This window comes from Numenius arquata, chromosome 12, assembly GCF_964106895.1.
Source record: "Numenius arquata chromosome 12, bNumArq3.hap1.1, whole genome shotgun sequence".
In the NCBI taxonomy this organism is placed as follows: Eukaryota; Metazoa; Chordata; class Aves; order Charadriiformes; family Scolopacidae; genus Numenius; species Numenius arquata.
The window spans coordinates 27,382,743-27,409,082 of record NC_133587.1 but is presented as its reverse complement, the minus strand read 5'-3'; the positions used below and the strand labels follow the sequence as shown (position 1 = coordinate 27,409,082).

The window sequence follows — 26,340 nt, the reverse complement described above, 5'->3', positions numbered from 1 at the left end:
AGCCCCCCTTCGCCTGGCTCTTCCTCACCTCCCCTCACGCCGCTCCCTCGGGGCGCCGAGCGCGGCTGAGGGCCGGCAGGGGGAGCGGCGCCGCCGCCTGGTAGTGCCCGGCCCGGCTTCCGTGCCCGGCTGCGGGACAGGGCGGGGGCCGCCGCCCCTCAGCGGGGACGCGGCCGTGCCAGCCGGCCTGGCGGGCGTGTGGGGCGGACCCAGTCAGCGCAGGGAAAGCGGCTTCAGCCATAGCCGCTCCGCCCCTCCCGCTCGGAGGGGGCACCGGCTCTCCCCTCAAAGCTCTGTCAAGAGTTAAGGCTTTTTCTGAGGGGAAGGAGACCTCAACTCGGCGAAGTCGACTCTTGAGGGACATGTGGTGGGCCCCCTGGCTGGCCGCCTGGCTGGCCTGGGCCGCCGGGGCCGGGCGGCCGCCCCCGCTGTGCGCCGCCGGCGGGTTCTGCCCGGCTCCGCTCGGCCCCAATACCTCCCGGCCGGAGCCGGGCCGCTGCCGGCCGCAGCGGGGGGCGGCCGACCTGTGCGCATGGCCCCTCGCCTCCGACAGCCTCCGAGGTACAGCCCGCCCGGCCCCGGCCCCGCAGCGTGGCGGGGTGTAGCAGCTGCTAAAGCAATAAGCGAACACCTTATTATACCCTTATATACTGGCCAAATACTTACTAATTTTAAAATTAAAACTAGATTGGCCGTAAGAAGCTCTTCTTTTTCTCTTTTCTGTTCCTTTCCTTCTCCTCTTTCTCTTCTCTTCCTGTCTTTCTTCTCTTTCTCTTCTGCTCCTTTCCTTCTTCTCTTTCTTTTCAACTCATCCTAACGGAGAGACATACGAGTCCCAATTACATGTTAATGCAAAATTGATAGCCTGACGCTGCATTTGAAGTGGTGTAGCTCTCAGGCATGCGGAATTGCCTGTAATAATAAGGATAATTTATATGATAACATTACAGAAATAATTTCTTCGGGTGATACAATTACTTCCGAGTGTTAAGAAATCATAATCAGTGATAAATCTTGTGGCAGCTGGCTATAACAGGATTTGTCATTAGAGGTATTGAGAAACGTGGCTAACAGTCTCCGGAGCTGCTAACTTAGAATTTTACAAAACAGTGACTATGAGGCACCAGGATTTTATAATTAACATGGAATTGTAAGATTGTTGCAAGCAAAAATCCATAAAAATGTTAAAACACACAGTATTAATGCAGTGTTTTAAAACAGTGTTTGTCCTGTGTTACCATGGATCAGGGTGCAGAAGAGCTCTGAAGGAAGAATGAAGCACATCTTTTGAGTACATATGTTATGCTACAGCAAGGAATGCATCTTCTGACCCTTTCATTCACTGTTTACATTACTCAGAGAAGACTTCAGGCTGGTTTCTTAGGTTACTGGGTGATCATCGCTGCATATGGACTGTGTACCACAGTTACTGGTGCCCAGTGGCTTCATCTGCTGCACGACATCGTTCAGCTGTTGAGGGCAGCTGAACTTTTCTGTCTCATGCAAATATCTTTTAGGCTTGCATGTAATTGAGTGCAGTATAAAACTACCCTGAGACTGTTCTAATCACAGTTAATTGAAACTATGTTTAAATCTTTTAAATCTTAAAACCAGCATGCCCTATCAGTTTCTTTAACTGCAGAATTCAATGCTTCTTTTCCAAAATCCCAAACAGAATACAATCCTGAATTTATTTGGGCTTGCTCTTTATGCAGGCTTAATATACATTGTGGAAAAGAGTCGCGTTTTAGTTGTTTCTGAAGTATTTTGGTTGGATTTAAGAGGAAAGGTACTAAGAATAATATGATTGTTTTTAAAAAACGTTTATTGTCTGTTTCATGTTTACAGATCCTTTTCCAATTGATGTGATCCAGGAAAATTATGTCCGTAATGTGAAAAACTGTATTTTTTCAATTGTTTATCCTACACCTTTTAAATCCAGAGTTCGTCTTGTAGCTGTTTCAAAGGTTGGCTATTATTTTTTTTGTTCCTCTCTAATTAGTAGAGATTGCCAATACATGTACTAAAATATATTTTAATATTCATATGCTGTTTATTGTGAAAGCATCTTATCAATATGTAAACAACTAGAACATTTAAAACATATCATGAGATGTCTTTTAATAATGAAATCTGTAGAGAAAACACATTCATTACCACTGAAAAGTTGATCATATTCAAGTACCATCTATATGATTTTTTTTCTCCAGGAAGTTCTTGAAAATATTTTGGATCTTGATATATCTGTCACAGGAACATCTGATTTTCTTCAGTTTGTCAGTGGTGGGAAAGTGATACTTGGGTCTGTTCCATTGGCCCATAGGTATGGGGGTCATCAGGTAACTATAACACTTGTTCTTCCAGGTGGAATTATGTAGGTCTTTTCCTGTGAAAAGGTATTAGCACCTTGGTAGTACCTTTAAGTGTATGAATATATGCCTGTAAGTATATGAACACTCAGGGCCATTTTGATTGCAGATTTGTTCTTCATAAGGGGCTGCAAATGGAAGAGAACTACAATATTCTCTCACGGTACCTTGTCTACTTGCTCTGCTGCTGATGACGCCAGAAGCAAATTATCTTTTTAACTTCCGTTAGCTGTGGAGTCTGCTTAGCACCCCTGCAGCCTGACAAGCTCTGATTCATGATAGGTATTACCAGCTCAGAGGAGTGAAAAAGGACAGAGCCTCACTGCAACACCATGATTACTAAGAGTTACGTTTCGTGGGCAAAATTATTCATGGAAAAGAATGGTAGAATTTGATTTGTAATTTCCAATTAGAAAAAAAAAAATGACAGGCTGTGTCAGTTTAAAGGCTTATTATACAAAAGAGTCAGGACTGTAGCTGTACCTCATAGCTGGAAGGTAGAGGAAAAAAATGGGGATTACTGGTGTTTTTCTGTGGTTTTCTGATTCATTATTGGTGTGAGTGTGGAAATACAGCTCTAGGGATCAATGTCTTAATGACTACCTGAGCAAATGTGTCATTATATTGTGTAGATCACAGAGAACATGTAATTTATACTGTTTCAAGTATAACTGCTATAAATGATAGAAGAAAATAACTTTGTTTTTATTTTTGTCAGTTTGGTAGCTGGGCAGGTCAGCTGGGTGATGGAAGAGCCCACTTGATCGGGGTATATACAAACAGGTGTGACATTTTTTTAAGTGACTGATTCAGCTCTGCATTCTGTTTGGCTGCTTCATGCACAACCTGAGGTGCTCTGTTAGAAATGCTAATGGTATTTTTGCAGGCATGGTGAGAGTTGGGAACTACAGTTAAAAGGGTCAGGAAAGACCCCGTACTCCAGGTAAGTTGCGGTTAATCTATGTACACCAAAACTAGATGTTTTCTTTTTGAAATTTGCATTGATTTTATGACCTATTCCTTATTTTTTGTCCTCCATAGGAATGGCGATGGAAGAGCTGTGCTTCGCTCTTCTGTGCGAGAATTTTTGTGTAGTGAGGCCATGTACTATCTTGGAATTCCTACAAGCAGAGCTGCTAGGTATTTTTCTTTTCTCTTTCACAGCATCCTAATTTACAGGTAATTTTGTGACTGACTTACACTGAGCATCAATAAAGCGAGACAGTTAATTTCCAAGAGGATAGATCTTTCTTTTCATATCTATGCAATCAGAATAAAATATATCCCTCCAGTTTCATAGATTTTGGGATAAAACTAAATAATTAATAAGTAAAACTTTCCAGTAATAATGAGCTCCAGCAATTAATCCATTCACTTTTGCTTTGGTATGCTTTAAAGTACTAATTTATTTAAATACGATATTGTGTACTGTCTCTGTCTTGCAGTGAACAGGTGTCTTTCACTTGTAAGACTGTCTTAACTGAATCACCTTAATTTGAAATCTGGTTCATTTTGTAAAGAGAGTAAAAAATAGAAGTTAGATTAAGTGATTATACCTGACACTAACCCCCCTCTCCAGCTTTTATGAAACTGCAATCAAGAATTTCTTCTCTTTAACAAAATAATAAATTGTTCTCTCCCTTGTTGCTCATCAAAAGACTTGCAAAAACAGCAGGACTAGATTCCTTCCCTGTAAATAATAATCATACCTTTAGTGTATGTTGATAATCAATGAGTCTATTAATGCATTTTACATGGTCAATAAATGAGTCTTTTACTACACTAAAGTTAAGCATTTGGATGAATCTTTCAAGAATCAGGCCAAGTAGGAAAACGTTGAGAGTGGCTATTTCTGTATTGTCATAGTCACCCAGTGGCAATTTTTTAAGATTGGTAGGGAAAATTGTCAGTCAGATGAACAGACATTAATATTGGAGATAGTACTGTATGTAGGTGATTGGTCTCAATTCCTTATTTGTGCAAACACTTCCTTAGCAGAGAGGGAGATTTCGTAAAAACATAATTTAAAACTAATTCTGTTTGAACCAAAGAAGACTAATACATTCACTCATTTGGATGAATTTCTCAGAATTAAGTAAACTGAATTTTTCAGATGATTGTGTTTAAAATATCAAGTTCATTTTGTGTTCCGAGTGGTCTCGTGACTGCACTCCAGCATTTCAGACTTTAAAGAAAGTAAATGTTCTGCAGAAAAGGCCTGTACTCAGCTGCCACACGGCTGGGTGTCTGTATTTGCAAAGTGTCTGCAGATCTCCCTAGCATTAATTCTAACACATTTGCTCTGTTGAAGTGCAGTGTTCATAAATGACAGTTTTGATGGTTTATTCACTGACTTCACCTTGAGACCCTTTGCTGTTGGCTGCTAATGCAGAACTTTAAATCTGTCTGTATATCAGCAGGAAGGCATCTGGCAAGGTTATAGCCTTTCTTTGTTGTCGTCTCAACAAATTGTTCAGTGTAAAAACAATTATGAAATTACCCCTTAACTGTGCACAAATTCTGTTGAGTACACAATGTGCTTTAGTTCTCTGCTGGCAAACTGGTTAAATGCCTGGCTTTCTTAACTGATGTACGAGCTCTCCAGACTGTTTGCAAGACTTCATTTGGAAAATCCCCAGCTGATACCCATATTCTTCCTGATGGGGAGCTGTTGCACTGAGGCTGGTGGGATGCTCTAACAGAGGTCATGTCAAGGCTTGGCAGAAGTGTGGAGAACAGACTTACAGCTCGTTCCAGAACACCCAGTGGGTTGGTTTGCTCTATTAATTTTAAGTAGTGTGTTCCCAGTGGGGTGCTACGGTTTATGACTGTACTGCCAGATAAAGGGCACTTCTTCATATGGTACCATTTTAGTCACATACAGGGACTACCAGTGAGCATTTGTTCAAAAGGGTGAGCCAGTATGCATAGTTTTCGGAGTATTCTTTTTGCATAGGGCTTGAAGTTCCTGCAAAACAGCAAGCAGAGCACTTGGGAGTGTAAAGTCCAGCCCTTGAGCTAGAGCCAGGGGATATAATCTGTCCATCCTGTGAGTGCTGTTCCAGCTTCTCTGGTGTAAGAGCCATCTCAGTGCTCCATTTCCTGCAGTTGAGTTTATTTTGGGTCTCCCACTGCCTTCTCTCAAGTAATGGTACTTACCAATGACAGGGACCATTTGAAAACTACTTTTGTAGTGGGAATGTAGTTATCTTTATGTGGCTGCGCCACTATCTGGCCAGCTCTTAAGTGTTGCTTGTCCGTTAACTTATATTAGTAACTAATCAAATGTTGATGCCCTCCATGGGTTTTTTGTCAGTAATAAGAGAAGTGCTGGTATTCTGCAGGAATTTTGCAGAGAGTCTGCTAAGTGTTACTTAGCCAAACGTGGCAGATTGTTTCCAAAAGAGTCTTTTTTTGAAAAAATGTCCTAATGTTGCTTGTATCAGTGCAGCTTCAGTAACAGGAGCAGTTTGATTTCTAGATAATTTTTCTCTCTTTCTGGAACAATTCACTGCCTGTTCTTTGCAGTTAACAGGGAACATTAAGTTTGGGTAGCTAGTAGATACCTTCAAAAGTATGGAATATAATAATAATCTAGTTTCAAAGTCACAGTTAATGCTACAAGCAACTGCAGGGGGTAAGAACTCAAGCAATTCATTCCTTTTCATTATTTTTTTGGGTACATATTTATGTTTATATGCATACCCCACCTTTTTAGTCCAACTAAATTATTTCTAAAATTTTGATGCTAAATTATGTAAAACCAGAATCTAGTGTACTCTCAAAATTTAACATTTGGGAGTTGTTTTAACTCTGTGACTGTCTTCAGTTGTATTTATGAATAGAATATTAGGTTTGCCTCCTGTCCTTTTCTGTGTACCTCCAAGGAAGGTTTGGTTCTGTCTTCCGTGCAGTCTTCAACTACCTAATAGATAGTTACCAGCAAGCAAAGGTAAAGAAGAATTATGCAAAATGAGCTACATTTTCCTACTGCACTTGAGCAAGAAGTCTTCTGTGTCTGTTGAGTGGACAACACCTCTTTTAGAAGACAGCACCAAGCATTTTTCCCGATATAACAGAAATTACATTGAAATTACTTCTTTTCTTTTGTAAAATGAATGTAAGATGTGAAATATTTGAGAGCAAGCAAAGTTGTTCCAAGCACTCATGAATCTCAATAGTTGGATAAACATGAAAATTTGTAGGATGTGTAGAATTTCAGGGCAAATGAAAGGAAGAGATTGTTTTTAAAAATCCAAGTACAAGTAGCAATGAAGAAGGGATAGATATAAAGTATCATCAAAATTATGCCTTTTTTGTGTGTTGATACTATTTGAAGAGTTCCTTATTGCTAAGGGTCCCAGATCTGTCCCTGAAGTTCCTGTGACAACAGTTTTGGCTCATGTAAAGGGCAACCTCCATCTGATACAACAATTTGGTTTCCAATTTCTCTGTCCTCCTAATTTCGCTGTTGTCCTCAGGGAAATTGTGACTTATTTAATGTTACCATCACACTAATCAGTCACTGAGGTTCCAAAGGAATGCAGTACTATTTTTGAATGCAAACCCCCTCCCCAAAAACAGTGTAAAAAATGGAAATTGGACAACATTGTATAAATAAAAAATAAATGCATCTTGCTAATGAAGCTCGGTGAGCCTTGGCTTACTGTTTGCCTGTGTCATTTGTAAATACAAAGCTATGCCAGCAAAAAGATCTTTCCTTTTATGAGAGAAATGAAGTTATATAAAATATGACTTGAGCTTCATTGTAAATTATTTTTCCTGAGATGACTTTTTAATGTTCATTTCCTGCTTGTTGCAGCTTAGTTGTAAGTGATGATGATGTGTGGAGGGACCAGTTTTACAATGGAAATATTCAGAAAGAAAGAGGTAACAAACACATTTCAAAGTAATATGTTGTAACACTGTAACTTAATTCTCCATTGCAAAAATGAATTTTAGTATGTCATATATGTGTAATAAAAAGTACTAAATAGGCTTAATTTCATTTATTAAGAAATAAAACTTCTCCTGAGAAGATCAGTCTGAAACATCTTAGTTAAAGAAATGAAGCCCTATGAACAGGTCTGCTCTGACCGTGGCGCGTGTGTTGTAGGGCTGTAATTTTTATTTTTGCTTGCCATTATAAAAATGATACTGAAAACTAGGGAAATTGTCCATTGTTCCGATAGCAATGCTGGAAGGGTGGGAATGCTGCTGTGGTTGTGCCATTGATGCCTCATCTACACCTGCTCAGAAATAGAGTGGGATGGCAGGGCATGGGGAAAAAATCTATTTATGTTGGTTCTTTCTTGCTAGCTTTTCTGGAGTAATTGTAGTATTAATGCAGTACTGGAATTTTGACTGTGTTTGCTGAGTTTGCAAATCAAGATTTATCATTAAAAAGTATGTATACTAAAGTAATATTATACATACTCATCTGTTATGTGTTGAGCATACTTACAAAAATACTGGTTTAACTATGCTTATATAAATCCTGCATCTGTAGAAACAGCACGTGACGGCTTTTACTACGGAACTATTTTACTTCGCCAATACTCTGCTTACATTTAAACACATGTGTCTATGTTTAAGGTGCGATAGTGCTACGTCTTGCCAAATCATGGTTCCGTATAGGATCCTTGGAAATCTTAGCTCGTTCTGGGGAGCTGGACTTACAAAGGTTTGAGTTTAATCTTCATAGTAACTATATTAGTTTTCTTAATAAACAAGGATGTATTAGAATGCATATATACAGTTGGAATTTAGACATAAATTATTTGGAAAGGAAGATCGCATAACTTAGAAAGATAACATGCTATTTTTATACAAGCATACGAAAGATCTTACCTCATAAGGGTAAAGCCCCCTCGATGTTTCTGAAGGCCGGGATCTTACAAAATGAGAAAGGTTTTAGAGCTGAAATAGTTCTGGTGACTAAGCGCTAGGGAGGGGTTGTTTGTTTTGGAAAGATTTGTAATTTTAGAGTATGTGTTCCTACATTTCTCATAGTTGTCTGTGAAGCTAAATTAACAGAATTATGAAATAACTCACTAGCATAATTATGTTGTATAAAGTATGCTTTCCAGAAACGTGCAGAACCAGAGAAGTATACTAGGTGAGAAATTGCTGCACAGTTTTAAGCCTCTTGGCAATATTAATTTGTGTCAAGCAATTAGCATGGCAAATTTTTAGGTCTACTGTAAATATTTAAAAATTGGTCATTTCTCCTCAGGAGCAATGTAGTGGTTGATAATCACTTGTAATAGAAATTGTTCTGGGGTGCTTAAAAACACGCAATTGCTCATAGCAGCAGTTGAATATTGTAGTAACTGATAATTCAATTTAACTTCCCACATGACTCTGTGCTGTCTTTCTTTCCTTTTTTCTTTTTTGAAATCTCACAGCAGATTTTTGTTGTAAAACTGAAAGACTCAATTAAGGAACTGATTTTGAGTTTTGTTTTGTTTTGGGTTTTTTGTGGTTGTTTTGGTTTTGTTTTTTGTTAAAGTATTTGTGACCCATTGTATTTAAGGAGCATGTAAAGATCACTTGTACTCATGCAGAATAGATGACCCCTTCCTGCCTGTTTTGGAGGGGGCCTCAGAAAGAGTGGCTAAGAGCAGGCCAAGGCTAGTGTGACTGTCTGTGCTTCCTCCTCAGAGAAGGTCCTCCTGAAAGAGGATGTCCTGGAGCAACCAGCTAAAATTCAGAGGCAATAGCTTAGACACCCTTCTAAAGGTCAGGTTGCTAGGTACTCTAATAAAATTGTCACAGTTTGAGGGGAGGCCAGTAATTTGCTCCAACAACCTGATTAGAAGGTAAAATCTAGATATTTGTGTGCGCAGCCGCACAACCCTTGCCCAGGTCCAGCCCTTGCCCAGGTCCAGCCCTTGCCCAGGTCCAGCCCTTGCCCAGGCTGCCTGCCCCACATGTAGATGGTGCTTACACCTTCCTGTGCCAGTGGCCCTGGCTGGCTCTGACCACAAGAGGTTCCTACAGGGAGCTCCTAAATGTACTAGATGCCAGCCGCTCTACTTTAAAGCTTTAGATCTGCAAAGATGTGCCTCTGACAGGCATTGCCATTTTTAATGCAAGTATCCTGATTTCTTCAGCCTGTCTTGCAGGACTGTGCAGCAGCACTGTTTCGTGAATGGCCCATTACTATGGCAAGTAACCCTACTTCATAAGTTATGAATTCAGCCATAAAATTTTCTTTCTGAGACTTCTGATGTAGAATTATTCCTTGTAATCATATACTTTTTTTTTTGGCTATGCAAGCTTTGGGTTTTTTCCATAAAAAAATGATATTACTGCATGCAAAGCTGGATCCTGGAGTGCTCTGGAAGTTTAACACACAAGAATAATTTTAACTCTACATGGAAGTCTCCAGTAATATTTATGACTGGAACCTTAGGTTTTATCTCTAAGCATTTGGAAGGGCTTAATCCAAGACTCATTGGAAAAAATAGATTGAGTTTTCTAAGAACTATTTGCAGCAAGCCATAGATCTGCATTTAGCTGTTTGAAAACAAGAATTTTGAATGGTCAGTTCTAAAAGTGCCAGTTTTGGTTAAAGAATTCTGCCTCTTCTATTACAGAAAATTGCTAGACTTTATCATCCAGGAACATTTTCCATCAATAGCCATGAATGATTCAAATAGATATCTGGTAAGTCTTTTTTTAAAAGTTATTTTTATTTTGCACAAGCACGTGAACAACAATTATACAAAGCTTTTCAAAGTTTCAAATGTTAAAAGATTTTAAAATTTGAAGTAAGCTTCCAGGCTTTGTTAGTGAAAGTTTGTTAATTCTCTTCCCTAAAAACCTCCTTGAAGTTTTTTTTTTTTTCTCAAAGTCAAATATGAACATTCTTCACCACTTTTCATTATTGAATTGTTTATTGGGAACCTTCTATTTTCTTTTATTTTTTGTTCTCTTACTTCTCAGATTTTAATTGAGCAGTGGTCATGAAGTGATGACGCTTTTTCTAGTATAAATGTAGTATATATAGTATATACTAGTATATACACTAGTGTATGTAGTGTCTTTGTTTCTTTTTTAATTTCTTTTAGGGCATCTCTATGTACTTATTTAACTATTGCCTTTGCTGGATAAGGTTATTGTGTAGCCACATCATTTAGAATGTGAATGCAAAGGCCTGACAGAGATATACATTTAAAAATAGAATGTAGGACATCTTTCTAAAGCGAATAAAATGTTTATGCTATTGTATTCCATATTTTTGATTCAGAAGACTTGAAGTAAAAGATGTATTTGATTTTAGGAATTTTTCTCTACAGTCGTATCAGAGACTGCAAACCTGATTGCATTGTGGATGTCTGTGGGGTTTGCACATGGTAAGCTGCAGTAGATGGTGTTGGCTTTGCAGGAGTGACTCTTTATAGTCATATACTTAGTGGTGGCTTTTATTTGTCACTTTGTTCTTCAGTTCTTGTGGTATCTCTGCCTACAGCAGTATCTGTTATGCATTCATATACAAGCATTTTCGTAACAGAGCTAGGAGCACTTTCTGATCTTTCAAAGCATGACTGTGTCTGACAGAAGCAAGAATGTGAGAGCAAGAATTCTCAGAATTGCTGTGACAGTCTGATGTACAAAGACTGTGTACTGATGTCATATGTAAGTTTAATTGCTCTGAATTTGATGCATCACACCTGGCCTTTTGTGGTGTATAGGATACAGTGCTGTCCATCTTTGTTTCAGATTTATACTATGAAAAGCGAAATAGCATTGTCTTGCTAATACAGCACCCGGTCACCTTGCAAGGAAGCAGCTAATGACCAAATTGCAAGGCGCTGTTTCAGTACTGTGTAGCCATGAAAGGAAAGGGCAACAGTGCCACCTAGGTACAGACACCAGATGCAGCATAATGTAGTGAACAGTTTCTCTTTTTCATTCTTAAAATGCATGCCAGGTCAAGAGTAAGAGAGACAAGTTTACTCTCCAGAGTCCGATTTCTAAAACGTAATGGCTCCAAAGTTCTCTAGATTCAGTGGATCTATTTCACAGCAAATTTTCTAAAGACTACAGGGTGGAATTTTAACTTTTGTTTCTCCTTGTTGTTTAATTGTAGGTGTGTGCAACACAGATAACTTCAGTTTATTATCCATAACAATAGATTATGGTCCATTTGGATTTATGGACTCCTATGACCCAAGTGAGTGTAGCACCTGTTTTTAAAATACAATTTTTTACTTAAAATAAATTCTTTATATTAACTTATGTAGTTTCTGTGTGCATGAAAACTCCTAAAATTATTATCAGAAAAATCCCAAGCATGTGTATTGTTTGAAGAGTTTTAGGGAAAACAAGTATATCAGAGGCCAGTTGTATGATAGGTTGCATTTCAAGTGCTAAAAGCCTTGTTAATGAAATATTAATATTAAACCCATTTTCATGAGAATGTTTTCAGTTGAACTTCATTAATTGAATAGATGCTACAACAGAAACCTAGAAAACTGAAAATTGTGTATTGCTGTAAGCAGCCAAAAGCAAAAGTAGTATACAGTAACTTTGCATGCATCATGCTCTAGCTTTATAGTCACAGCAGCTAATTATATGTTGGAAGAAAACAAAACAAACGTACCCAGTCACGGCAACCTTTCTTTGAAAGTCTGAACTCAGTCTGGGATTGATAGATGTAAGTCCAGTATGTACATAAATGCAGATTATTAGTTTATTGTTTAGAGGTTGCATCTGAGTAAGCTTCAGAACCAGCAGTGGTCATCTCGCTGTCTGTTTTCCTGAGACTGCAGCCTCACGTTAAGGAAATCTTATGAGAATAAATTTAATTTTTTTTTCTATTGTACTGAAAAAACAGGGCTTTTCTGGTTTTAGATCTTTCTCTGTATGGTGGATTGACCCCAGCCAGCAATTAAGGACCCACCAGCAACTCGTTCACTACCCCCTGCTGTAGGTTGGAGAGAGAATTGGAAAAGCAAAGATGAGAAAAAGCTCATGAGTCATGAAAAGACAGTTGAATAAGTGAAGGGGAAAAAAGGGGGAAAAAAAGGGGTGGGGGCAACCAACATGTGATGTGTCCCCTCCCAGCCAGTTGGCCACCCCCAGCCTCACTTGCTGGGCTTGCAGAGTGAGAACAGAGAAGGTCTTCGTGCTGGGCAAGCATTGCTTAGCAATAGCTGAAAGATGGGTGTGTTATCAACACTGTCCTAGTCACAGGTCTAAAACACACTGCCATTCAGGCTGCTATGGCGAAAATTAACTCAGTCCCAGCTAGGGGCAGTACACCCAAGAACCAGATGAAATGCTTTAGAGTTAAAATTCAGATTTGAACCAGTCACGAGATCTGAGAGATGTGTCACAGTTCTCCTCCTTACTGCTCCATTTGTCATTAATTTCCTCTGAGGACTCAGGCAATGCTGTGCGCATCCATCAGCTTATCTGCATTTGATCTGAGCGTGGGCTTCATGCTGCATCTGTTCAGAGACTGGTGCTGTAGATCTGCAGACATTTTACTTCTGGATACCTGTAACTTGCATAGCACATATTTGTTGTCTCCCAAGTACTAGATTTGCATACTGGAACATGCTAGCCTTAATTTTTATGTGAATAAATAAAGCTTGCCTGTACAACTGAAACAGATCTTGCTCATTTAAATACATGTTTATACTTGTTACTTTTCAAAAAATACTTGTAAATACTGAATCTGGTTGCACAGTTATTTGCTTAGTCTGTGTGCTAATAGTAGCACTATATCTAGTAAAAACATTGAATAAGATGTTGGTTTTAGTGTAAAAATGATCATCTGTTTAAACGTCTGAATTTATTTTGTATCTTCAAGTAGGAAAATGTCACTTGTAACATGTGGGAACTGTCTGTGAAGGATGTATTCCTTAGATTTGCAAATAATAGATCTTGAGTTAATTCACTGTAAATAAGTATCCTTATGATCTGATTTTAAATATTAGAGTAACTTCAGGGCTTTTATTAATCTGCTGGGGAAGCACAAAAATGAATGCATTTCAGTATTTTAACATTGTTTATTTATTGTAATTACTCTGTTGCAATGGTTTTTTTTTTGAAAAAGATTTTGTTCCAAACACTTCTGATGATGAAAGGAGGTATAAAATAGGAAACCAGGCAAATGTTGGGCTGTTTAATCTGAGCAAGCTGTTACAAGCTCTAAAACCTTTATTGGATCCCAGGCAAAAGCAGCTGTAAGTAATCCTTAAAATATCTTGGTGCTTAAAAGAACTAGTGAGATGGGAGACCCTCTAATCACCATATGCATAGGAAAGAAAGGGATTAGCTTTTAAAATCTTTTTTTCTAAGTGGAAAATGATTCTGAATTAATTATTGGCCAGAATAAGGTGGAGGGAGGGGAGAAAGGTTTTCATTGGTCATAAATAATAGCAAAATGTGATTGGGATGGTCTTAGATGTTGTGTGGTCCATTCTCCTTTCCCTAAAGTAGGACCTTTGCCTGTAGCTTTCTATTCTTGTCCATGCTTGCTCATGAAGACCATACATCCTCCTGAAGTGATGAGATAGTATTTTAATACCTGATTGTAAAAATTCTTATATGAATCTTCTTTTGTGTGGTTTAAACTCATGACTTCTTACTCAGTAGGAAAATGAAGAACATTGTATTTTTCCTCTTTGCAGCAGTTACCTATTTGAAGCCTGTTAAAATGTTTCCCCTCAGTCTTTTTCCCACTGCAGATCCCGGTTGATTCAGAATATCAATGTGTGTGAGATATCAGATGGAAGAATTTTTCATTGATTAGAGTACAGTAGGATTGTACCCACAGTAGTATTGTAGTTCCTGTTTGGAACTACATTTCCTGACATTTCCTGTTTGGTTTTTTTTGCAGAGCTTCCCGGATTTTGGAGGGATATAGTGAGCGCTATTACATCCGGTATGGAGTTCCAGAACTCAAGCCTTGCAGTCACAATACTATAAATCACATTATATGACAATTTCCTTACTTTTTTTATTATTTTCAGTTTCACAGAACTGTTCAAAGCAAAATTGGGTCTTCTTGGGGAGAATGAGGATGATAACTATTTGATTGCTTTCCTCCTAAAAGTAAGTTTGCTTTGCTCATTTTGTTGGCAAACGTCTGGACCCCATACTGTAAACACTCTGATAGAAGTATCTTTTTTCACCAGCTTATGGAAGATACAAAGGCTGATTTTACAATGACATTTCGACAGCTCAGTGAAATTACTGAAGACCAGTTAAAGAAGCTCCATATTCCCGAGGTATTAATTAATACAAGCACCCAAATTTAGGGATACTTAATATAAAATGAGTAAATCAGGTTGTACATAACCCTGGCATAACAGAGAATGTCTCAAGCCTTGATTTGCCTGGGAAACATGTCATTGTAGCCTTATTAAGGGACAGGGAGACTAATGTATCTGTGTCATGCTGCTACCCCATGTTAAGGCTGTGTCTAGTAAGGAAGGATACGCTAACAAAGAGTGCTAATGAAAGATACATTAATGAAGAGTGCCAAAGTAAAACGTTCAGTCTCTGGTACAGGTCCAATATGAGTAAATATTTATTCATAAATATTTATACACAGGTGGGAATGTGATTTTCTTCATATTTCAAGTGGGTCTGCTGGAAAGAACTTTCCTTCCTTCATTCCCTCCCCCACTTTTTGTTTTGTTTTGTTTTGCTTACGAATACCTTCTCATAGTATTTTGTGAGACACAAATGAAGTTGGACAGGGCTTATGAGGAAAATTTGAGCCTCTGGTTGATCAAAACTATTCTTAACATGGGGCTACCAGGTGTCTGAAATATCTGCTCTTCAGCCCATCAGCTTGTCCCAGTATCTAACGCCAGGTGAGATCCCATCTCATCATAAACTCTTGCTAGACTCTCAGTCCATAGTGGTCTCTCACCTTCCTTGGGCACAAGATCGGTTTTAAATGTAGCTTAAAGCATAGGAATACATGTTGTCATTGTGTCCTGCTCAGCCTGCTGTCCCATCTGGTGTTGCTGCTAACTCAGCCTAAACTTATTCTTCAGGACCAAGTATAATTGTAAAAGAGATGAGAGCATCAAAATAAAAGAGATAAACCTCTTACCTGGATATAGTGCAATCTTTAGAAGTGGAAATATGGCTGAAATGTTTGAACTGAAGTGAGATGCTGAGCAAATAATGGATAAAAATGTAGAGGGGGAATTCTGAAAAGAAAGCTTGTGAGTACCTGATCTAGAAAAGGAAAAAGAAAGGCATTTGTGACAACTCCATCTCCCCTTCTCTGAAGGTGCAGGCTGAGGAGCTAACAATCACGGTGTAGTTGTGACCCTGCTACTACACTGAGGGTCATTTACAGCCTTCACCTGGTGGCAGCTGACCTTTTTTGTCCCCACACAATGAAATGGTTGAGCCCACAAGTTCTGAGTTCCCAAACTGATGTGGTAAAGCAGGTACAATTTTATGCTGGTGAAAAGTTTTATTTTTTTTAAAACGTTTCTTAATAATAATTTCATGTGCTGTTTATTCACATACTAATACTTTTTCAGTAGTAAATTAAGTTCTCGTGTTGGTTTGTAAAAAAAACTTTTTTTTTTTTCAGCTGCACGCAAAAATTGACCTAAAAATGCCAGAGTCCTTTGGGAACACCGCAGGGGTCCTTACATTTAGTATTAACTGGAAACATTCTGAAATTCCTCCCAAAGCAGCCTAACCCTGCACATCTTGGAACAAATGCTTGACTCCCGTACTCACCTGTTACCTGCTTGCCTGACCCCCAGCTCTTAGTCACTTCTGTAATTTTAACTCATTTTTATACTCAAATGCGCTTTTCATTATATTTTTGACTCCCGTTCCTTTAAAAAAACACAGATGTGATCAAAACTTTGTTTTGTTCTTGCTTTTAATTTCCCTTACTTAACTTTTGCCCATTTTTCCTTGTGTATCTGCTGTTCACTTCCTTTTATCTGTGTCCGTTTCTTTCTAATCTGTTCTTTCTCTGAAGTTCATTTTTCGTCTGTGAGCTTTGGCTACTTTCTCTCAGCCGAGCGATACGAAGCAGCTGTTTAGCTCAGTGTAGTCAGCCAGGGCAGCCGCGTTTGTGGTGGTTGTCCAACACTGGAGGCAGTAACCCCAAGCTCTGCTTTCTCTCTGTTTGCCTTTTCCAAGTTGTGTCTCCTCTCCCTTCTTCCTCTCCTGTTGTCTCTATTTCTCAGTCTTCTCCCATCCCTGTAGCCTTAAGTTTCTCTTTTTCTCCACACCTTATCTTTCTTTATATTTTTCATATTCCACAATTCTGGAAAAAAACCAGCCACATCTCTACAAATAGATCTGGTCCACGTACAAAACTCAGAAGACAGTGAAATCTACAGTTATGTAGCCTAAAAAAATAAATTAGGTCAGACAATAAGCCAGGGAAAAACAGGGGTGAAGTGCTAGAGGGGCTTACAATTTGCCATGACAGAGATGGATTGATATGGATATCTCACTCTAGCAAAAATAAATAATTTAAATACAGAGGAAAAGATATTAGTAGAATTTGGGGGGTGAAGATTCCTTGAAGGGTCATCACGTTTCCCTCTTATATCCTTTTAATATTCATTTGCTTACTTTGTTTTTTCTTAACAGGAACAAAAATTCTGATGACCCTCCATTAACTGTTTCTGTCTCTTCAGGAGTTCTGGGCTCTCCAGGATCTGAGTAAACACAAGTTGTTTTCAGAATGGGTTACTATGTACCTCTTGAGATTAAATCAGTAAGTCTGATGCAGTTTCAAGTGTAAAAGTAACTTCTTATGCCTTTTTTGTCTTTATGGTTCTAGATTGTGCTAGATTCCACAATAATTACTAGCGTAGGTCTGTTTTGACACACAGGTACATAAAAATGACATGGGAGGAATGGTCTGTATTTGTTCTCTTTCATTAAGCAACTGATCAGATTTCTTTGGTTAATAATTTTTGTTAAAATACCAGTCCTACAGATTGAGTCCAAGAATCTGAAAGTTAGGCTCTGCAAATACATAGGAATGAGTAGTGTTTCATTACTGGTAATACACGTATTTTTTACTATGTAATAATACGGCTTTAGGAGGACAAGGGGTGGAAATTGAACAGTTGCGAATACACAGACTGTGTTTGGAAGCAGCTGGTGTTGCATAGATAGGCACATGCGTGTTAGAACATCCTACCAATTCTTTTGTCTTAAATCAATAAAGAATTCAATGTGTTTTTTTTCTTAATCATATATGGTTATCTTAATATATATTCTTAATCATATGGCTGATAGTAAAGAGAAGTACATATCGGGTACTTGGAAATTTTACTCAGTGAATACAGTTCTTACAGAAAAAAATCGATACAACACCTACAAGAAAGTGTGCAGTTTTTTCCAAGTCTAATCATTCTTACAGATTCACACCTGCTTCCAATAAACACAAAAGCAGAACAGTTAATGATTCTAATGAAAGTCAAATGAAATATTTCTAAAAATAAATATCAACCTCATTAGCTAAAGCACTTTCTTTTTTCTTCTTTTGCTTTGTTTTTGATAGTAACAAGGGTGATTCAGACACCAAGAGAAGAACACGAATGACAAGTGAGTAAAACAATCCAAAGGAATTCATATGCTTGGAGATGGCAGCTATCTATTTACATAGGTTTTTTTCAGTGTTAGTTATTTTTCCTTTTGAGGACAACTAAAACGTACTGTTTTTCTCAAGAGGAGAAACTCTCCTTACACTGCTGCAAATCTTGTGACACTATACATCCGCTGCGGCTATCTCTGGTTTCACCCAATGGTGTGATTAGAATCCAGCCATGTGTGTATGGCTGGTCTTGTGAATATATATGTACTTTTTATATAAGCTAAATGATCAAGATGTTTCTTGGCTACATTGAGCCACTTTTCCTCCTCAGGGATCCACCTTTTTCCCTCCTTAAAAAAAGAGAAAAATCCTTAATTTAAGTCTGCATTTATGAGAAATTGGTCTGGCCCAAACACCTTCTGTTGTGAATATGGTCCTAGTCCTATCAGTTGACTGAGGCCTAAGAGTCTGAGATCATGGAAATATTCCACAACTACTAGTCCAAGTAGCTCTTCTCTTGATTCTGCTGTTTTTGAAGGACAGAGCACATGTCAGTTCATATTTTGGGTGACTGAAATCACAAATGATGACGATGTCATGAAGAAGGCTTTTCCACCGGTTTTCACAAAGGCTGCTCTGACCTGTGTCACACCATATGTGAATACAGACAGTGAAGCAATCCAGCTCAGCTGCCCAGCTATGGCCTAGTCCATATCAATCTTCATTTACCTCCTTGTTTATTTTTCTTTCCCTTATTTGTTGTTTACCTTTTTATATTTCTTTTTTTCTCTTACTTTTCTTTTTAACCCTCTTTTTTACAATTTCCATTTGGGGCTGAGGAGATGCCAGGCCTCCAGCTTGTTCTATGCTTTGGTGCTTGTGGACTTGATTATTTTTTTATTTTCCTTTTGATTTCCGTTAAGAAGTTAAGAATTACTGGCCCACGGGAACATGGTTGTCTGTAGGCTGTCGTGTCTCAAGTGGGGCTTCACATTAGTGTCTTGAAATGGTGGACGTGCTCTGGCTGCTCCCCAAGTTGTAACTCTTCATTGCAAAGAAGGGTGCTCCCTGAAGGGTCCCCAGGATTGGATTTTCTTGTGCGAGGTGCCCTTCCTCTTCGGCTATATCTGTTTTCCCTGAATGCAAGCAACATCTTTTCCTTGATCTGTACTTCCTTCTGTTAGCAGTCTGTGGAGGTGTCAGTCTGCATTGCTCAGAAGAACATTGTTCTTCTCTGGTGATCAACCCTTGATAACATCAGGAAAGATTCTGGTAGGCATCTTCTACTGGCTCAATGGACTAAGATTTGGATGAGCGTTCAAATATTTCCAAATCTTTTCTGCATGTTTTAAAGTATTAAGGTTTCTGAAAGACACCCACTGATTTTTTTATTTTTTTTTACACCTGGAGACAAAACTCCTTGCTTGTGAAAGGACTTTCCAATCGTGAAAGGAAGGTACTTCAAATCGCCAACTTATTCTAAATACAAAATGGTGGAGTTACTGCATTTAGCTGTCTATCTCAGCAGATAGGAAATTCTAAGGATTACGATGGGAGAGGTTTGGGGTTTTTTTTTGGATCTGCAGTGGTAAATTTGTGAAATTTGCCTGTGAAAGACAACTGAAAATCTCTGGACAAAAGTTAAGTGAAAGAAATGGAAGATCTGATCAACTTCTGCATGAGGTATTTACCCTTCAGTGTCGCGCTGCTTTGCAGGGTGTTTTATTCTCATTTCTAACAGAAACAGCTGTACTCTTTTGTTAGATATTGATTGGCCACTTTCTTCAAAAGTTTTAATTGATTTGGTAGAAGAGCAGCAGATAGCACTGACTTTCAGTAATAAGACGGTAGAAACTACGTAGGGCAGGAATTTTCATCACATGGAACTTAAATGTTTGCATCCACATTTTCTGACCAAGGCTCCATCCATTTTTAGGAACACTTCTTACAATTTTACATGCATTTTTAGAAAGTTAATGTGACAACAGTTACTAAGAAGAAAGATTTGGTTTATTATTTGTATTTTGGTAGGGTTAAGAAGTTGCAGCTGTGAGACTCCGAGGCTCTTTGCTCAACTTCCGTTTCGAGGTTTTGAGCTCCCATTTTCCTCAGCTAAAATTTGATGCTGAAAACCGTCTAAACATACTTCTTTTTCTGGTTTTTGAATCTGCTTATAGAGAAGATTATGATATTCTGAGATTTTATTCCAAATCAGAAAGTATCTTAGTTTGGGGATGATCTTCTGCAAACCAGCGTTGTGGTTTTCTACGCGTATCTCAGCGGATCGTACAATACAGGAGCCAGACAAAGCAGGGAAAAAGTTTCTTCTCCAGGATTGCACTTGTGCTCGTGTCTCTGTTCTGGCAGCAGTCCAAAACTTGATATGCAAAGATTCATGGATAAGTTTGTTTTCTTCCATATAACCTGTCGTCACAATACATTCATACAGCAGAGCTGCCAGATATTCCAAACAGACTACTAATGTTAATTGGTTATTGGTTTGTTTAAAATTTTATTTTCCTCTTAAAATGAACAAACTTTTTGCTAGCTTCTGCATGTTAGAGTGTGACTGAAGTTTGAGTTTTGTTGTTGTTGTTCTCTGTTACATTTAGATAGATCTCTTGGATATACTCCCTGTGATCTCTTAATTTTTTTGAAGTGTTTGCTTGTAACAGCTGTCCCTTGTCAGTACAACCTGCAGCCCAAATCTGGCTCAACTCACTCAACTGTGCATTTTTACCCAGCGTTTCATGTTAAAGACAAAACTGTCAGGGCTCTTGCAGATTTTTATATGGGTTGGTAAGTCCCACTACATTTCTTATCGCTGTCTTTAGAACTGACTGACCTTGAATATATTGCCATTATCACCTCATTATTCATCACCTTTCCCTCATCATTAGCAAGCCTAGTAAAATACCTCATGTCCCAAAGTACATTACCTTGAACCATTTAAAGTTGATCACATTCGTTATCTTCATTTTTTCCTCTCTTCATTTAGTTTTTAGTCCTTAGTAGCACATTATCTTTTACTGCCTAAACATAGTTCCTTAGGAGTTGATCAAAAAGTTTTGACAATCCACATCCCCGTACAAGTCTATCATCGTATCTCTTTATAAAAGAAACATGTAAAAAAAACCTGTAGACCAAACCACAAAATGCTCATAAGGGCACAAAATTTCTTCTTCTTTGTCCTTTTCTTATCTGGCTTGTCTTATTCTCTCATAATGATCTTGTCACTTGTGTTAATTACAGATATTTTTAATGCCACTGTGAAACTTGTCAATTTGCAATTGTTAAGAATATATTTCTGGGACAAATATTCTCCTGCTACTATGAGTCATGGTTTTAATGTGAATTATCATTTTTTGTATGAGTCATATGTTAACTTCTCCACCTTTTAAATATTCTTTTTATATTGTTATCACACTTTACTGTTGAAAACCCATTTACTGGATTAAATCAAATACCTGGCCAGAAAAAATCACTTTGCCAAGTGGGAAAACACTATTTTTTAGCAGTTAGGGCAGAGTGTTGTTATGACTATGTAAAGGTTATCAGGGTTCCAAATAGCCAGTCTTATTTATTTGCTTTTGTTTAATGTGTGTAAGTCCATACAGAACAGCAGTAACGTGAAAGAGATGAATGTCTGTATCTGGACGGAGGGCATCTCAGTCTTCATCCCCATGGATGCTGTGCCAGAATGGTCTTCTGTTACCTGGGCAGCTTTTCTGAAGGAGGGGGTGGTGGTGCCACCTCAGATGCTTCTGATTCCAGCCCATGTTCTGATTTTGTAAGAGAGCTTCACCTTCTCTCTTCTGGCAGGAGCAGGAGAAGTCAGAGTTGAGCACTTAAGAGCAGAGTGATTTTTGGTTTTGTCCTTTACTGTTCTAAATAATATAAAGACCTTTTGTGTAATGCTGCTGTATGGCAAATCTTGTGGCTTAAAATGGCTATCATTCAGTTCCAAAGATAAAGAATTTAATTGTATTGTATTATAAAATAATCATGCAAGCGTTGTTCCGCTGATTACATAGCTGCAGTAAATTCTGTTTTGTTAGCTGGTTAAATGGTGCTTCTTAGGAGTGGTTATTACAGAGAAGTCTGTTCACTGCACTAGACACTAATTCTGTATGGGGAGCTATTAAATATGAATAAAGTCCTGTGATTGTCCAACCACAGAACCTCAGGAGGAGCCAGTCATAGCTTTTCTCAAAGACATCAATTGTCTTGGTAGTAGCTAAGACAAACAAATGATGTTTGCAAGCCGAGCAGCGGTACAAGGAGATGCAAGAATAGAGTGAATCGGGAAATGGAAATAGACTAAGTTTAATCCCTTCATCCAAAATGTTGCTTCTGATCATCCCCCTCCTAATATAATGTATTATTTATAAATAAAACAACATCACAACTAATTGATTAGAGGAACCGAGTAGAGGGAAATTTGAGATGGTGATTTTGATGAATACTCTGCTTTCTCTAATACCTTCTTTCAAATATGCTGTAATATAAGAATATTTTCTAAAGCTAAATAGATTTTTTGAAAGACATCTATTATATAAAACTGATGTTTTTTCTTATAAAACCTACTGGGACATCAATGAGAAGGGAAGGAACAGATGAAGTTTGTGCATGCCCATAAATCACAGACTTTTGGTTTCAAAGTCCATGGGTGAAATGCCTCTAGTATCACAAATTAATCTCTTCACGTAATAATCAGTTACTGAATTTGGGAAAATATGGAGACGAAGGTCAATTTAAAATTTACAATGCAAGCCTGAAGTGTTTGTTACAATTAATCTGTAACATTCTTGTGATCATTAATTAAAGGGAAAACTTTCTGAAGTAGAATCTTAGGCAGAGCAAAAATAAGAGTTGTGTTGACATTATCTGTAAAAAATGGCTCATAAAAGCCATGTGTGCTTATGAGAACTGGCCCTGGCACACAGTTTGACAGAACTCCTTTCACAAGTTCTTAGTTGCTGTCCTGTAAGATAGAACCTGGTTTACTCATTCAGCAGTTTAATTTTCAATGTCCCTACGATCTCCCGACCGCTAATTAGACACAGTCAGCCTGGAAGAAGCCAGAGAAGCAGTGCAGCTGTCACGGGGGTTTCCAAAAAGATACAGCAGACAGTTGCGGAAAAAACTGGGGAACCTCCCCCCGCCCTCACCAGGAAATGAAAGTTGAAAAAGTAGTTTCTAAAAAAATACATCTGAAATGCAACATCAAAGGCTTTCATGGATAAACTTCTGATATACGATAGGAATATCTAAGTACATATACTTCAATGAAGATCTTAATGATTCCTTTTTAAATTAAGTAATATAATATTCATTTTTATGATCTCCAGGAAGGTATTGACAACATTGAGATACGCTCTCCAACAATGTAGCAGGAACCTGGGCTGTGGGAAACTCATCACATTTGAGAAGTCTACTGGTGTTCATAATAGGAGATTCTTTGCGTATCAATATGATGTTCTATACTGCTCTACTTTTTGTTTGGCACTTTGGCATCACTGATTGTGCAAGTTTCAAAAGTCCTTTTTAGCAGCTCATAAAAATATATTGATTCATTCCTTTTCCTTTTTATGCATTTTTTTTCTTGATCTGCAAATTAAACCTTCTTGAAGATTTCAATGACACGTTTCAACGACTGTGTTTTCCTTTTGTTGAATACGTCTAACTAAATTTAGCATGATTTGGTTTCAGCTGTTAATCCTAGATACATTCTGAGGAATTGGATGGCAGAATCAGCAGTGCAAAAAGCTAATTTGAATGATTTCTCAGAGGTAAAATGCTTGCTTTCTTGACATATTTATTAACAATTGGCATAATTGTTAATGAAACAGTTGTTGCATTTACACTTTGAACCTACACTACACTTTGACCAACATTGTACCAATACCATTTACTATTAAAAATATTAACAAAATTCTTACTAGTATTAATTATAACATAAATAGTAGTGACTATATCAATAGTAGTAATAGTAATAGTTTCTGGAGCCTGGAGGGTGGGTAATATAGTATAGTTGGACTTGATGATCTCAAGGGTCTTTTCCAACCTGAATGATTTTATGATTCCATGATAAAGTGCCAGAAACTTTTCATGTTTGCAGGAAAACATTTTGTATGAAAACTGACCCATTTTAATTGCTTCCAGGTTCGTCTTCTACAGCAGATTTTACAACATCCCTTCCAGAGACAGCAGGCTGCAGAGAAAGCGGGCTACTCCCTGCCCCCCCCAGCTTGGGCCAAGGACCTTAAAGTCAGCTGCTCATCCTGACAGCAACTTGAACAAGCCAGAAAAATCATCAAGGTCAAAGGTTCAAATAGGATTAATGGATCAAGCCCCAGGAACTTCTCTCCCTTATATTTGGTGGACTGGAATCTGCTACTCTGCGAGGCAAGACAAGGTCTTGACCAACTTTATAAAGTCTAAGGATTAGAGAAATGGACCACTATGTATGGTTTCATTGGCAAATTATATTGGTGTTTATAACTCTGCCCTTCATATTCAGCTGTGCATTAATTTGAGTCCCAATATTTAAGTTCTGCCAAACTGTCATAACCTCTCAGAATTCATGGCTGATCAGGTGGGTCTCAATACATTTTAATGGCTGGTCAATTTAAAATCCATCTAAGCTAATTTTAATCATACAGTATTTTGATGAATGTTTTTGCTGTTACACACTGTTCAAATGTAATTGTATTCTGAAGACATAAATGTTCTTAAGTCTTTTGCAGAGCTGGAACAGAGAATCATCTTACACTTAAACCTTTTCTCTTTTTGACCTTGTTTTGTCTCATTAAACTGCCAACAAAGATTTAAAGGGAATTCAATTAAATAGTGAGTGAGCAAAGACGTCTGTCTTGGGAGTGAGTTGTCCAAACTAAACGTTGCTGCCTTTGCCAGTGTCAGGTGCCTTCCAAACCTGCTCCACTGCTCTTGGAAAGTCCATCTTTTGATAGTAGTAGAAAGAGTGTTGGTGCATGGATATAAAGCCTCAGGAAATTTTCACTGGTTGGACATCAAGAAAGGACTTTCTTGGAAGTATCTCACTACGTATGTAGTCAGCTCTGTACACCTTTTGTATCCAGCCACCTGACGCTGTAAGGGACTAACACAAATCTTGCAGGGAAAGGATTTATATTCAACTGAAGCTGTTACAAAGAGTAACAGAGAGACCAGTCTTTCAGTCCCGGGTCTTGTTATTTATCCTTCTTTGATAATCCAATTCCATATCACAAAACTTAGTGTATAATTAAGCCAAAATTAATACATAAGCCATCGGGTCCAATGTTATGCTAGAAAATACACAGCAAAAATCACTTATTTGGGGGCTTTGTTACTTCTTGGCGTTATCTCGTCTCTTCCCAAATCCAAATTGGATTGGTTTGGAATCTCTATATTTCTTGAGTGCCACTTGATTCTGAAATAGATGCTATTTAGTGGTATCATTAGCATTTCACAAATCTATTTCTAGAAATATAATTAGTGTGGAAAAATTTATATTTTTAGAAATCTTTCAGTGACTAAACAATATATTTGAATGCCTTTACTTCTTAACTGTAATCAACACAATTATTCAGGATGGTTTCCTCTCAGATATACGTCTGTTTAAATATACATACAGTTGTTCAAATGTCAACAGTAGTATCATAATGTGCAGTACAATACAGATATTTAAATGCGGTTTCCTGGAAGTCCAGTCTGAAGTTCAAGCAGCTTGCACAAATCCGGCCTGGGTTAACATTCCTTCTGCAGGTCGTAAGTGCAACCGTTGGGGTTCGCCTTGGAGCTGGCAGCATCTCCAGAGAAAAGGAGTGGGCGGCTGGGGGGGGCAGCAGAAGCCCCTCAGCAGTGGGCTGTGTTCCCCAACCTATTGCAGCATTGGCCTTGGTGTCTGTTCTCGGCTAATTACAAGCGAAAGAGCATGCTGTGAGGAAATGTGTGAACCAGCATTACCACCTGCCGTGGAGTGAGTTACGCTGCAAGTAAGCGAGGATTTGGAGATGAAGGTATTTGTGCCTGCAGGGTAAATACAGCAGCACTGCAGCCTGGGGGCTGCGTTCCAGGTAGGTGGCAGGGAAGAACTCTAACATGTCAAACCAAGCATCCAGGAAGTTCCTTTTGCGTGTGGAGCCTGTATGTCTTGACCTCATGGAACAATTGCATAAATACAAAGCATTTTTATACTGCTTTCTTCTTCAAAGTGTTTTATAAATGTTAAATCCTATTAGTAACAGTAGCAAATGGACCCAGAGTTTCAGGTAAAGAAAGCCTCCAGCATCAGGATATAAAACCAGATCATCCCAAACGGCAGCTCTTTCACAAGCAGGGACAGGTACTGCCCACTGTGCTCAGCGTCAGCCTTTTCTCAGGTTCTTGAAAAATATCTGGAAGAAC

General features: G+C 38.3%; 1 protein-coding gene across 1 annotated transcript; it reads left to right on the top strand.

Annotated features, from left to right (window-relative positions):
* The first annotated feature begins 362 nt into the window (after positions 1–362).
* Positions 363–25,626, top strand: LOC141470765 (protein adenylyltransferase SelO-like). The gene is made up of 19 exons (XM_074156996.1): positions 363–561; positions 1,849–1,967; positions 2,211–2,339; positions 3,088–3,152; positions 3,256–3,312; positions 3,411–3,509; positions 7,192–7,259; positions 7,965–8,052; positions 9,971–10,040; positions 10,657–10,729; positions 11,467–11,550; positions 13,441–13,570; positions 14,227–14,271; positions 14,360–14,441; positions 14,525–14,617; positions 17,021–17,100; positions 17,896–17,939; positions 23,641–23,720; positions 24,094–25,626. Exons 1-19 carry the CDS (start codon positions 363–365, stop codon positions 24,214–24,216), a joined length of 1,728 nt encoding a protein of 575 aa, XP_074013097.1. The 3' UTR covers positions 24,217–25,626.
* Positions 25,627–26,340: the final 714 nt, after the last annotated feature.